We start from the raw sequence: 15,342 nt of genomic DNA, 5'->3' as shown, positions 1-15,342 counted from the left end.
TGTGCAAACAGAAGATGTAGAATAAAAGATTAATTTCTAAATGAATGAACAAGATAATTTAGTTTTTGACAAGTAGTATTGACACCATACACAAACGATAATGTCATTACTTTGCCACTCAGGTCAGTCAAAGACTACAAGTCAAGATAGCCAACTTTGGCTTCAGCAAGGACATCAACTCACAAGACTACTACCACATGCAGTCACCTAAAACACTGATCCCTGTACGATGGCTGGCTCCAGAGTGTCTCAAGGAAGGCAAATACAACACACCAACAGACGTATGGTCATATGGAGTTACATTATGGGAGATACTTTCTTATGGGAGGCAGCCATATTCTGAACTAACCGATGTAGAGGCTTACAAGTGTATCACATCGTATGAACAGCTCGAGAAGCCAAGAGAGTGTCCAGATGTACTCTATCAGTTGATGCACCAGTGTTGGGAGAAGGAGCCACCAATGAGGCCATCATTTAATGAAATAATCAGCACCTTAAGAGACATGCAGAAAACTGGTAATAACCCTAACGTGTCATTTGAAAGCACTGACTTAAAAAGACTTGCCACCTTGTTGTAAGTCACTATCCATTTATCACTATAGTCATACATTAAAAATTATTTTATTGAATGTTTTGCATTATACAATTTCTGTCCTTTGTGATTGGTGGAAGTTCTTGTAAACTTGAGTAGTAGTGCGTTAAGTGATTGGGTGGGTGTCTCCAGGTCCCTGAATGGTGTCATGTGAGATCATGTGACATCATGTGAGCTGTGCTCACCTGATGTATGGTTCAAGGTCTTCTTGTGCCCACCTCTCCCTGACCTTGAATAACTTGTTGAACCTGTAGTGTGACAAGTTTACAGTGGAACCCCTACATATTATACAACAGACACTTTGGGACCAACAAAATCTTAGTCCTTTTTTAGAGATACACATTGGTAGAGATCTACAGGGACTTCAGAAACTAAGAGGTTAAATGTACAGTGTTCCCTTTTTAGAGAGGTTCCACTGAACACAGTATAACAGACAACTCCATACACACCTACACACGTGTGTGCACATCACACACCACATGTACGGTGTACACTACACATGCATGCACTACATACAAAGCATGTAAATGGTCGTACATACAATGTATATACATACACACCTTGCAGTTGGATCTTCAGGTAGATCATATGCTGGAAAGTGCCATATTGCTGGAGGCATACTGTTGAGGTCCCATAGAGCAAGTCCCTACAAGCCATATACATGTAGTACACACTGTACAGATTCTATAAGCTCATCACAACAACAATAATCTGTGATGTGGGTCAACAGAATCACAACCAGTTGTGGATGGTACAACAAAATGTGTAGTATAGTGAAGTTTGGGAAATGAGCAGCATTTCTAATTCACCAAACTCTATTATTGACGACACTGCTGCCAAACTTTTCCTTGACTTCACCCCCTCCACCTAGCTAAGTATTCTGGGTTGAGCCCTGGATGTTATATACACGCATACCTACAGAAGATATTGTTGGATGCTTTGTGAATACCCAAGGGTCTCTGACAGTTGCTACGAACTTTGTACTTAAAAAAACTTAAAAGAGTCCAAGTAGCAATACAAGATGTCTTCTCGTAATTCAACCGTATGTATATGTGGAAAGCAGTGTAGTGTAAACTTAGGCCAGATCACAGTGAATTATAGTTAACCATTACTGTACACTAATGCACAGTACAATACAACGTCAACAACATTGTGGCAACAACTAAACCACAGTGTTTGAATGTGGTACAGATCATGTTATGATATTTAGACCACATGAACTTTCCTGTAGACTGTTTATTAAGTATTCGTATGAAAAAATTATATAGTTGATCTTTGTCCTTTAAACTTTAATGATAAATCATGCATATAACCTCAAGTACAACAAAACAACAACTCTTTTCCCACTTAAACTTGATTGGCTTGATCACATGTTTTCTCCTAAGAGGCAAACATGACATGCTACCATATGGCTTCATCCCTACCCACCTACAGAGCAATAGAGAGGCTCTCAGGTATTATCAATTTAATGGTTGACTAAGATGATTAGTTATCAGATCAAACACCTCACTACTTCAACAAGAGATCACACATCTTGTAGTGAAATGTAATAGAGAAAGTGATAACAAGAATGTGTGAATGCAGAATGAGGGTTGAAATAAGATAATCACAATTACTCAAACATGTGATGCGTAGGTATGTATACACTTAGAGATAATGGGATAATGGCTAAACACTGTTCATGATATAGTACTTGTATGTAAACATACTTCACTACACTACACACTATTAGCTAGCTAGTGCTCAGCTTAGTGCACATAACTCAGTTAATTCCTAATAGAAAACACATCAAAGGCTTTTGGCTATCAAGTACATACATACCATGTATACATTGTAACTTATAGCCTTCAGTAACATAACGAAGGACATTGAGTGGTCACTACAATGAGGTGATCTTATACAACAGCTACTCAACCGCTACTGCCAAATGAGGTGGTCTAAGAAGCAAATTGAAAGCTGACATTAATGACCAGGCTGCAATACAGTGCATATGGGCAGTCATAGCCTTACTATACACTGTTCAGTTACCCTGAGATAGTCCATACTAGTGTTCATTCCATCAGGAACACTTTGTTTCCAGCAGTCCATGAATTCCTCGTAGTTAAACCGATCAACAGGTCGTAATAACAGCTCAGCATAAAACTGGCACACCTGACGTTCTGATAAGCTGTACACTCTCTCTGGATCTGTAAAGAGATAAGCAAATGATTTATCTAGTTGAGCACGAGACATAACAAGTTTGTACATGTACTTGACAAATTTATACACACATACAAAGTGAACAATAGCTACATCTTAACCTCACAATGATACAGGCTGTATGTCATCAATATAGTATGCTCATGTTGAGCTGAATCCTGAAAAACAGCTAAAAATTAAAAGTGGATTTTTTCTCAACAGAGTAAACATTTCAGCCAACCAGATGATTATTGGTAACAGCAAAGGTGTCAACAACAGACACGTACGGTTTGGCTCCATTACAAGTTCGGGAAAGGGCTGTAATGGACACTGTACTTATATGGCTTCCCCATATGAAATGTATTGTGAAAATTTTGATCGGCAGTAAATATTATGTCAAACATTTGAACAACAAGATTTTGAAATATTTTTAGTGGGTCAAGCAGTACTACAAATGAGCCAAATTTCAAGATCGTGTGTAATTGCATCCATGAGTTATTAAATGTTTTTGGGGATTCAGCTCAACATGAACATACCATACCGTATAGCTGGTAATTTTCGAAAGGTTTTTACTTTCGGATATTTCGAAGAGGCCCTTCTGTTCGAAAATAAATTCCCACGTCCGGTTGTTCTTCGAAAATAAATTCCCACAAGTGAAAGCAACGATCCAACTTTTGGCGATTTGTTTGTGTATTCCTAGAGTTTTATCTCAGTATTACTGATGATAATGGGTAAACTGTATCATTACTGTGCCAATAACCAGATAACAGGTGATCCAGGATGGGAATTGATGCCGTCTACTCTAGAATCTATGCGACTCGAATCTATGGTAGATAGCTAGCTACGATCGAGCCAATGAATTTACTCCACTCGAGACTCCCTCAGTCTTCTCTCCAGTGCACAGGGATAGGGATTACTCCATCAGTAAGTCAGTTTTTGGCAAACATTCACATTTTGTGACACGAATTTCTGTTTATTTGAAATCCATCCAGACTTCGAAATATTCACTTTTTCGAAATTAAAATCCTTCGAAATTCAGATTTTGCTTCTTGTGCGAAATTTTCTGTTTCGAAAATAACCCGCTATACGGTAGTAAGATAAAACCACAGACACTTTTATCAGGTCATATTATCCTATAATACATTAAATGAGACAAATATCTACTGCTACATAATAATATTATTGGTTTTGGGTGGCATGTCTACAGAGTTCACTAAACATTTAGCAACTAATTTTAAAAAAAGTCTTTCTGATTTACAATGTATTAAGTTGATGACATCGTTCTGATAAAAACCATAATCAGTGATTAAAAGGACCAGCAACATTCAGTGGAAAGGAAGTGGGGGAATACCCATGTTGCATTAATTGTACTATGAGAGGATGTCACAGTACTGTAGCATATAAACACCATTGTTACTCAGACTTATAGAGATTCATCACGTATTCATGGGAATATTTTATGTGGTCTAGACTGTTAGTAACAATATTGATAACAGGAACACAACTATTAGACCTCGTCATGATGCATGTTACATCACAACCTACACTGCACCACACACATACATACAAGGCAATAGTAGAGCCTTTAGCTGCTGTTTACAAGGTCATGTCAACTGTTGGTATCATGCTAGGAGTCGTGTACATCTTCCAGGCCCACGGGAGGTATGTATAGTGTGGATGTATGATATCCTAATACGTGTACCTGTGCGCGTGCACGTGCGTAAGGGACCGAGGCTGCCTAGGTCCAGTTATGGATTTTTTTTCTTCTCCTTTCTACAACCTTTTCAAACACACTTTATATAACATCTTTAAACAGGTTGTAGGACAGGGTGTCCAGTACCTGTGCTGTAAAGCCTTAATAAAAAATAAAACATACACACACGCATACACACACACATGCGTACACACACACACACACGCACACACACACATGCATACACACACACGCATGCATACACACACACGCATGCATACACACACACACACACCACTACATACAGTATGCAAAAAATGAACAAAGAGCTAATAAAGTCTAAATTCTTACCTAAATTCTTGAGGAAGCCAAAACAAGCAAGACAATGCTCAGTGATAAACCTGTGGTATGAACAATACAGACTAGTGAACAAGTACTGTCTTCTATCCTTAGCAACAAAAGCATAGTTTCACTATAGCTACCCTCACTCATTATTCATTATGGCAACATCTGTATCACCAACAAGACAAACTTCATTAACACATGCAAATATTGTCAACCACTTGTTAATGGTTTACTATGATGGCTAGCAACATACAGCTGCTAGCTGAAAACTAAAGGTCTTAGTAGACAGAACTAAAGTTTAAACACAAAAAATATAAATTATGTTTAATACAAACATATTCTGTCAACAAGTCACGAATTTCATGAGTGATGACAGCTCCGTGAAAATCATGAATTTGTTTGTGGTTCATGAGTCGATCATGTTTGATTGTGGCAAGTTGCGATGAAATGTTCTGACATTTCGTAAATAGCTGCTTTCGCATGCATATTTGCGAATTGAAATTTTTCACTTATATATGTACGATTATAGTTTTTCGTAATGAAATTGGTCCCATACAAGGGATGAGACATGTGGTGGCTCACTTTGGCTGCAGTTCCTCCAGTTTCCCAGCACATTGTAGTAATGGAACATGGTCCACACTCCATCCCTCCTCTTCTAGTAAGGTCAGGATGTGTTGGAATGACTGGTCCATGTAGTCTGCATCTAACAGGCGCCAGTAACCTGTAACAACGATGTTTAGTACGTGTTAGTTGCCTGACTACTTAACTGTATGGTCATCTGCTAAATGGGCCATTAAAAATACATAATTATTTTATTTTCAAAGTAGCCAGCTACCAGCTTATCAAGGTTAGGAGATCTTAGCTCTTAGATGACCAACATACACTCACTCCACTGTACACATCTGTTAAAACTGAATGAGTGTCATGTGAAAACTGACCAATACAGTACACTTTAGCAATTTGATCCTCCCACACAAAGCACAATATAACACAAATACATACATATCACTTTGAAAAGAAGTTGCATGGTCAGTGTCAGTCATGAGTCATGTCAAATATGATAGAAGACATAATACTATCTGAAGTGGTTAATTCATGCCAAGAACACGGATTCTACTATTATGAAGAGGGGTCAATCATTATCAGCAAAATCAAAAATGGTCTAAGGATAATTATCATCAATACCAGGTGTCATGTACGATTACATAATTATTTAGGTACAGTCTCATGACCATATATCCAACCTCTCCAACGTATGTGATATAGGCACATCAAAGACCTCACCTTATCGGTTACGTAACTCTCATGCAAATACAGTAATAATTTTAGTTACATCCCAGAGGGGGTTGGTCATGCATTATCATTCATCATGTGATCTCAAAGAATAGTTGAATTGTGTTCTGAACTATTCTAAATGACAAATTGTATATCCATACCAGTATGTGTTAGGGTCATTTTACAAGCCTTCTCAGTACAACTAGTTATTAAACAAGCCTTAATACCTGGAAGAAAGGTTGGTTACATAATCAAAGATACGTTGTGAAGAAAAAGGGTGATGAAGTGTGACCAACCTCACACCTTATGCACACAATCACAATACAATATAAAGTACAGATGGTTAATGGTTAGAGCACTTAACACTCCCTTCAACCATGCAGTCAACCAGCAGGTGTTGCTTATCGTTAATGGTGGGTCACTGCTGACAACAACTTTAACCATTAAGGTTTGTCCCTGGTTGCTGAACTAGCACTCACAGACATTCCTATATCCCACAAGAAACAATGGCTATTATCATATGACACAATTCTTGTTATATTAGAATAGTCATAAATGGAGGTTGTTATTTAGTAGTCAATAGAATACTCTTCTCTATTCAGACACAAGGAATCTCAAAGCAGATTCCATACTAGAAAGTTGTCAGGGAGTTTTAATTGTACACATACAAAGGAATGCATGCCATGTATACATACTTGCTGGGAGCATGACTGAGAATATATTTTTGTGTGTCAATGTGTCTATACAGAGGTCAGACACACTTTAAGCATCATCGCTAAAATAAATTATACAAAAGTCTGTTTTTAAAGAGTGGAGTAAACAGTACAGTAGTCTCGATATAAAACAGTGAGACATTGTCATCATTTCTGTTCATGAATACATTGCATACATGATCAGTCTGATGAAGTCATAATGTGAAAAAGTGGTTTGGCATTTTCTAAGCACTTTAGCAAAACAAAGTGATATGAATATTAAGTCTATCCCAGTCAACCCCACCATTTGCTTATTTCGTATTGCAACTATTGAGGGTCACATTTAAAAAATGCAATTAAAGGTGGTGGCACTTAAAGCATGTCCAAAGGTATCTACAATTCTGTATGCCAAAATTTTTTAACGTGGATAATTAAACTCCAAGCACATGAACAAGCTATAAAATTTTTAAGAGCGAGTGTGTGTCGATAGGTCAATAGATACAGGTGCGTGTTTGTGCATGTGTGCATTAATTATCTAGAATTTGTTTTGCTATGATTGTGCTCAATTCAAGTTGACAGGGTGACCACTTACCATCAATGTTACAAGCATGAAGTTTCTTCAGTGCCTCCAATAGTTCCTCTTCACTGGCTTGAACAATGTCCAGTAAATGCACAAACATGTACTACAGAAATGTACAGTATCCAAAACAACTTCACAAAATGCATAACTTCCACACAAAACATCACTTTTGTAGTATACTTCACACATTATAGATTTCAGAAATTACTTTTGGTATAAGACAATTTAGTTAGTAACCCACAAAACCATCCACAGATGGCACACACATAAGGTACACAAAACATGGTATACCTTTTGTGGACTAGTGATTACATCATCATCCATGACCTCATGTTCTGGTCCAGAGTAGGGACTTTCTCTTAGCAGTCGCTTGAGCTTGTCTAGTTGTGGACGACATGAGCGTGCTTCAAAGTACGTGTCCAAGCAAGCAGTAACCTAAAGAGGAGAGAAGAAATGAGGTTAGAAGCTGAGGTTGATAGCAGCTGCTAGGAAAGATGAGTGATAACATCGTTAATGAAAAAATCACATTATTGATGGTATAGGTCAATTAAACAATGGCAACATTGTAAGTGACTCAAGGAAAACAATCTCTTGTTATCAAAAAACCAAGTCCATATACTATTTTTTTCAAGTTTTAAAAAATACATACAGTATGTACGGTTGAGCTACTTTAGGCAATTCCTCCTGGAGGGCAGGATTAGCTGGCTGTACCATGTCTCATACGTAGTTGAAGGTGTTGGCACCCAAATTTCACCTGTTATGTGAGACAACACACAAAGCAAAAAAAGCAATACCTCCAGCAAGTGTGTGAAGTACAGCTATTGCCGCCCAGCGAACCAGCACTGGTATGCCTACATGTGCACAACTCAGGCACTTGAGCTTTGTGCAGGCAAGTCCTCGAGCAACTTTCTTGCTCAAGGAAACAACATGACAGCAACTTTGCATAACCAGGCATCAAACCTCAATTGCCAGGCTGGCCGGTGCTCTAGTACGCACACAAACACTACTACACCAACTAAATCATACAGCACTTACATACCTCTCTACATAACAAGGTTCCAGTTTCAGTTTTCTGAAAATCTACAATATAAGGAAATAGGAATAGGAAAACTCATACAAATACCAACATGCCGTTACCTGGTTGAGATGGGTCACTAAGGGCTGGAGCAAGTAACATGGTATTTGAAGTCTCTGCTAATTTGAGTTCAAAGGTAGTGTCTGTGGTGCAAAGGACTGCATTATCGTCCCTATCACCTCGTAACACCACCCTGGTGGTACATATAATACAAAGTGATGTAGTTAGAATTTTGTATACCAAACTAAGGTTTATATTAACAAGGTCACAATGAGGTGATCTTACTATTGAGGTCATGAAGCCTATCCATGGTGTAAACTTGATAATGAAGTGGTCTTATTAATGAGGTCAAAAGTCCACCTTAATTTGTGACCTAATATTGCCATATAATGAGGACGTAGCCATGAAGTATGGATTCACAGCATATAAAAATAAACAATTGAAGTTTAAAATCACAATTGAAGTTTAAAATCACATGGGTTATCCCCTAACAAAAATGTCAAAAGTATTCATAAAAGAGGGCCCACTATAGTGTGCTACACATCGGAGTTTGAGGTTAAAGGATTTCAAACACATGACTGTCTACGTAACCAGCAACATTAAAATTTTTAAGTCACAACCATCACACCATTAACTAAGCAAACAGTCCACCTATAATACTCCATACCAGCCTGATCATTTAATGGGTAACAATGACATTACATTTGGCATCGATCCAGGTATTAGAAGTCTGTGATCGGCCAATAAAATAAGTCAGGTTACCTTTAATGACGAGGAAATGTTACATAATTTTCAGTCATGAAGTCAGTCACTAGGTTAAGTCAATAAGTTTAAGTCCTTGAAATTAGGTTAGGTAATCCTAAGGCTGCAGCACATGTTGCTGTCAGACCTTCAGTGCTGGCTGTAAAGTGTTAGTAATAATAATAATAGTAGTAAATGATAAAATTCCATCACTTAAGTACATAAACTAACGGCACACTTTAAATTAAGGAGATTGGTACATTATTGAAAGCCAAATATGTCAAATTGTGTTGACTTTCAGACAAAAAAGAAAGTCTTCACTGAATTCTTGGCTTTAACAAGAGCAGGCCTGTTGCATCACACCCACTCACGTGTCTCCAGCTTCTAAAGTGGACAAGATTTTTGGCGGCAACTCAAATAATTTGACGTCATCTGAATTAAGTTGGTCGCTGAACTTCAACACTTGAACAGGTCCCTTGCTTGACTTCACTCCAGCCGCTCTAGCTGTTTCTGTGACCTCTTCTTGACTGCGACAACTAAGAAATCAAAATTAAAATATTACACTCCATATTTGGAAGTGTGCACAATGTTACAAAATACAGAGTGGACAAAGCAACCAGAGTTCAGTCCATCATACATTATTATCAATCTTACGCTGTGGAGATACTGAAATACAATACGCCAAAGCGCTTACCTCGACATTAATTACTTCACGTGAGTATCGAATATCTGAGGGATATGACGTATTTTGTTAAAAGACACATCGCGGGGTGTGGCAGCCATCAGAGTTTAACTATTTTACTACGAATTCTGAGGCACTGCAGGGAATTTAAAGCCGGTCAGTGTAAGAGTGCATTGTCCTATAAGGAACCAGCTATATTACACTGCACTTCAAATGCTCGCTGCTACTCTTGTTACAGGCTACGTCAAGAAAGCTTGTGGTATGTCCACGGACAACGTGCGCGAAGATAATTTTGTAGCACCCCTTACGAGGGCCGGATCTGTATCGAGTATTACTTCGAGTGACAGTGGATCAATTAGTCGCAGAAAAATGAGCACAGTTCGATCGTTAAACAAAGAAGCGGTGTTAGCTTTAGGTGAAGATCTGAGACAGACGCTCCATGAGTGTCCAGGGATGATTAAAGATAGGAGATATCATTTGAAAACATATTCAACCTGTTTTGTGGGTAATGACTTGATTACATGGTTAGTTGAACGTAAAGAAGTAGAAACAAGAAAAGATGGAGTAACAGCCATGCAGAAGCTACAAGACAATGGAGTAATTCACCATGGTTAGTTTGTGTGTTGTGCATTTAATAATTTATACTGGGCCATCCACTGGGTGCTGGAACTATGGGCGATAGAAAGTGTCTATTAGATTTTGGTTTCTATTCGTTCTGTTAACTAACCCATCAGGCCAGAGTATGGGTTTTTAATTGGTAGCTTTAACTACTTAGCAACACAAGCTGACTTTAGTAAACCACTAGTTATATTCATGATAAATGTGTTTTTTGTGTGTAGTTTGTGATGACCATGGATTCAAGGATGAAAAGTTGTTCTATCGATTTCGACGTGACGATAACACCTATGCAGGTCCCCTTGATGCACCACTGGTTGCTAAGGCACAAAGATTGTACTCTCGGTATGTAATTTATAGTTGCAATTGCTATTTCCAGGACCATATAATTCTGGTACTTGCAAGCAATAAACAACTCTGGTGTATATTAATTTCCTCATCTCCACAAATATTTACCAATAATCACTACACATGTTGCAGATTATCACCCCAGGTGGTGCTTAGTTGGGTTTCCCGCCATTTCCAGAGAATGCCTGGTAACTTATGAAATCATTTCAGAAGTTGTAAGGCTAAAACGTACACACTGCTTTCAGTATGTATGTTCCATGGCTTGTAGGCGGTTCTTATTGAATGAACTGAACAATGATTTAGTATTGAATAGTTGTGAAACTAAATTTGATTTGTGCCATGTTGATCATGGATGCTCTTATAGACAGGAATTTTGATTTAATCTAAAATTGTTGTATATGGGTTATGTTTAACAATATCTGTCTCTCTTTACAGGATTAGAACTAGTTCTCCGGGACTAATCGCCGACCGCAAGTACCACTTACACACGTACAAACAATGCATCATTGGTAGAGAATTTGTAGATTGGTTGATCGTGCAAGGGGATGTTAAGGACAGAGAGGAAGCTCTTGAGTTTGGCAAGAAACTAGTAAAGGCCGGTGTTATTAGACATGGTAGGTTATGGAAGTAAGATTTGTGTCTCTTAGGAACTTTACTGTTATTTGTTCCTAAAATACATCCTTTTGTGTGTTAACCTGTTAACCAAAATGGTTGTGGAACTAGTTCCATTTTAAGCAATGCTGATCTCACTTTACTAGAAAATCTGTTTATATGTGGCTTCATTTACACATCCTGTCCAATCAGCTTGTCTCTTCTCAGAATATTTTCATGGACACCTTGTAAGTGATCCCATTGATACTCTGAGAATTTGTAAACTTTTTTCATTTGGGCAGTACAAAGGCTTTCTATTGTATTTCAAAAATGCTTTAATTTTTATTGTGTAGCTGGAATGGATTTTGTAATTGTGGCTTTAATGATGTAATTTGTGGTCATAAATATTATGTATGATCAATGCATACCAGACAATAATATTTGTGTTATTGTTGTTGTAGTGTGCGATGATCACGACTTTAAAGACGATTATCTGTTTTATCGGTTCCGCAATGACGATAAGGTCAAGGACAAGTTAGAGCTGCGGAAATTGTTGAGTGGTTCTCCAAAGATCGATAAGAAATCACAACCACCTACACCTCCAGAAAGAAAGAAGAGCAACAAGAACAGTAAAATATTTAAAGGAGAGATGGTTTATGCAAGTCCGGACGAGGCAATGACATCAAAAGGAGCCTTCTTACAGGGAGGAGAAGTAGTACCGTCCATTGAAGAAGAAGATGAGTAAGTCCTGTGGCTTGTATGTAGTATATTGAAACTGCTTGAGCACAACAAAGTCTTTGAAGCAGGGAGACACTGTTTGGGATCAAAATCTTATAGGGGAGGTTTCTGTTTAGAGATGTTTAGTAGAGTTTTTTTTAAGAAGAGATTTTGATGTGAATATAATATACCACATACCCTACTATTAGTACCCCATCTAGTTATATTAGAGGAAATGTTGTGTTAATGGTACACATATAATTAGTATACTAATTTGGTAAACTATTTCTGTCAAAGGAAACTCTAACCACAATTACTAGATGAAGCATATGTGTGTATATTGAGTTGTTGCTTCTCCATATGTTGTAGCATGGAATGTTCCTTTAGCAAAATCCCATAGACCTTGATAAAATGTTTTATGCTAAATATAAATGCACTTATATGCATACACACAGTCTCCTTACAACACACTGATATTCAATATCATACCATACATCAAGCGATCCAGTAGATGAATATTGTTTAGTTGGTCTACTGAGCATTGTTAATGTTTAGTGAATATCAATAGCTATAGGGTATGCTTCAGTGACTAGAGTATAGAAACTTGATACATAGAATGGTTTTGTGTGTTAGATCACTGATTGTAAGAGTGTGCCAGGAAGCCACACAACAATAAAGTGTCATTTCCTGATGATATGGTCTATGTCTTTTGATATTAGACCTCAGTTCGTGGGTATTTTTAAAATTATTGTAGTAGATGAAAATGTTGAAATGCGAGTTGTTCAGAACAATCTGTGATACAAACAATGGGCTTCTTCCTGTAAACCACTACTTTAAACATGATATATGGGAACAGAACTATATCAATAACTTTTTTTTAACATCATGTGTGTAACTTTGGAAATAAGTGTACCAAGTGACAAAATGGGACCTACCAACGTAGCTTGCTTATGTGTTAATTATAACTTTCTATGGTGGCATTATTAGAAAATAATTCACCATGGTTACTGTTCCACAGATACATGGTAATGAAGCCAGCTGACGAGAAGGATGACCCTACCTACGTACAAATGCACTCTGCAGTTAGTCAGGCAAATGTTTTAAAAGATAAGTTAGCAGTGGGAACTGGTGGTGGTGGTGGAACTCTAGGTGGAAAGACATTTACTAACAGTCCAAACCCTGGTGAGTATGTGATAGTAATATATATTTACTTGTTGACAAAAAAAAAGGCTAATACACAACACATTCTTTGAGTGAACAGTACCGTATTGCAGGTGTGGTGGTAGTTTATAAATTCATGTCATCTTGTTTGGCTCACAGGTAGAAAGATAATCCATGTTGATGATTTGTTACATCAAGATGCTCCATTTGTACAGAGAGAAGTGACAGTAAGTTAAACTGCATAGTGTGTGTCATTGTATGGGTGGTCTTAGCATGTCCACACTTGAGGGGTGTCCTGATTTCATTGGCTGAATATTTAATGTACATGTAACCATTTATTGCAAAATTGCACACTCTACACTATACAGTACCACACACTCACTCACTCACTACATTACACATCAGCTACACTAATCAAGTCTTACACAGATACCACAAAGCATACAACCAAGAGTCCCTAATACTCTTGATACAACCAACAAAGTTCCCCAGATGTGATTTCAGTGCCTCAGTTTTAGTTGACTATCCATGCCATTGTATCTACTCCCTTAGGCCTTCACAATTAATGTATGTACTAGGCTTGTGCGTGTGTGTGTGTGTGTGTAGTACTAGTCAATGACTTTGGTAATGTTTGATCTCAGTAATGAGAAATGATCTGATGACTTGCCTTAAAATATGTACTAAGTGTCTGTGTGAGTTTCCTCAATGTTTCCAACTGTCAACTAAAATGACTATGAAAGATGTGATGTAGCTAAAAGATGTGATGTAGCATCCTTAAGAAATTCATTGTCGTTTTCCTGCTAGTTTATAGCCTCATGTCATATTACACGTAGTTAATTGATTTTTGTACCATTACATTATTGTTGCTATTGTTACAGGTGGTTAGCGACCCGGTAGGGTATGGATTTGTCATACGAGGTAATAGTCCGGTCTATGTTCATTCTGTTGACCCAATGGGACCAGCAGCTGCAGCTGGATTACAAGTGAGTGACCTTTTGTAAATCCTTGACCTTGGTGGATTAGTTTGACATCATGACTTTGCTTGATTTTGTACGTACGTATGTATATACGTGTTACCGAATTTGTTAATTGAGTGAACTGTCTCTGATGTGGGTTATACAGTATGTGTGAAAGTGGGAGAGCCAATCTACTGTTACCCTGTACAAGCAGGCAGAGGTTACACCTTCCCAGAATATTCTGTGGCTTACAGTATAGAGTATCCTTTACAAGGGCTTATTGCTTATGTAGAGTACAAAGCGTTGAAGGTTGTCTCTGGTGTGGGTTATACAGTATGTGTGAAAGTGGGAGAGCCAATCTACTGTTACCCTGTACAAGCAGGCAGAGATGTCTAATACACCTTCCCAGAATATTCTGTGGCTTACAGTGTAGAGTAAGGGCTTGTTGCTAATACAAAAGGCTTGAAGGATGTGTTGTGCCTAGAGAAGCTTGATCATATGTGCCATCAAACATCCTGTGATTTCAAGGAAAATTTCAACATCTCTATATCAATACTAATGTGTAGATCATGTGTGTCCCAGAACTCCACCCCAACACAGTACAAGGCTTACCTATCTAAAAAAGCAGGCTGTGATGTGATAAAACCATATTTAGTAAACAGCAAGGGTTAAAACATATGGCCAATGATCCTGTGCATGAACAAAATACAAATATGTAATACAAACACACTGTTTTATAGTTGACATGTGATTTTATGTAATTTTTCCTTTGCTTCAGATCGGAGAGTTCTTGTATGCTATTAATGGACAGACGGTACTACAGTCATCACATCAAGAAGCAGCTAAGATCATCTTAATGGGACCCAGTTCAACCCACCTTTCCACATTATGCCCCCACCACTTGTGTCCATGACAACCGCCGCCATTTATTGTTATCCTACTTCACGATCACTCACGCTACAAACATTTTTAAAACATGACAGAGAAATGTGTATGTGTGTCCATGTGTTGTGTACTGCTTGTCTTGTAACTGTATCTCTGGTCAATTGTGTAGATATTTTAAGGCTTGTAATGATACAAATGTTATGTACTGTATTGGAA

General features: G+C 37.8%; 3 protein-coding genes across 4 annotated transcripts in view; 2 read left to right on the top strand and 1 right to left on the bottom strand.

Annotated features, from left to right (window-relative positions):
• Positions 1 to 629, top strand: part of LOC136256828 (high affinity nerve growth factor receptor-like) — a 3,540-nt gene extending 2,911 nt beyond the window's left edge. Inside the window, exon 3 of the mRNA XM_066049869.1 lies at positions 123 to 629. Coding sequence (XP_065905941.1) covers positions 123 to 578 — 456 coding nt within the window. The 3' untranslated portion in view covers positions 579 to 629. The remainder of the gene's footprint in view (positions 1 to 122) is intronic.
• Positions 570 to 10,004, bottom strand: LOC136256829 (sister chromatid cohesion protein DCC1-like). 2 transcript variants are annotated; one of them, XM_066049870.1, is made up of 12 exons: positions 9,866 to 10,004; positions 9,543 to 9,707; positions 8,487 to 8,623; positions 8,395 to 8,435; positions 7,647 to 7,790; positions 7,368 to 7,458; positions 5,391 to 5,529; positions 4,815 to 4,864; positions 2,621 to 2,778; positions 1,153 to 1,238; positions 778 to 840; positions 570 to 728 (listed from the first exon to the last, which is right to left on the bottom strand). In XM_066049870.1, the coding sequence occupies exons 1-12, from the start codon at positions 9,871 to 9,873 to the stop codon at positions 617 to 619; spliced, it is 1,194 nt and encodes a 397-aa protein (XP_065905942.1). In that variant the 5' UTR covers positions 9,874 to 10,004; the 3' UTR covers positions 570 to 616. The 2 variants fall into 2 exon arrangements, with proteins under 2 accessions (XP_065905942.1, XP_065905943.1); XM_066049871.1 differs by having other exon boundaries at positions 8,493 to 8,623.
• LOC136256827 (DEP domain-containing mTOR-interacting protein-like) lies at positions 9,869 to 15,342 on the top strand. The gene is made up of 9 exons (XM_066049868.1): positions 9,869 to 10,009; positions 10,092 to 10,463; positions 10,693 to 10,813; positions 11,252 to 11,430; positions 11,869 to 12,148; positions 13,143 to 13,306; positions 13,445 to 13,512; positions 14,164 to 14,268; positions 15,020 to 15,342. The coding sequence occupies exons 1-9, from the start codon at positions 9,910 to 9,912 to the stop codon at positions 15,152 to 15,154; spliced, it is 1,524 nt and encodes a 507-aa protein (XP_065905940.1). The 5' UTR covers positions 9,869 to 9,909; the 3' UTR covers positions 15,155 to 15,342.

Source organism: Dysidea avara, chromosome 5, assembly GCF_963678975.1.
Source record: "Dysidea avara chromosome 5, odDysAvar1.4, whole genome shotgun sequence".
Classification (NCBI taxonomy): Eukaryota; Metazoa; Porifera; class Demospongiae; order Dictyoceratida; family Dysideidae; genus Dysidea; species Dysidea avara.
Note: the sequence above shows the minus strand (reverse complement) of the source record. Positions and strands in the feature narration are given on the sequence as shown.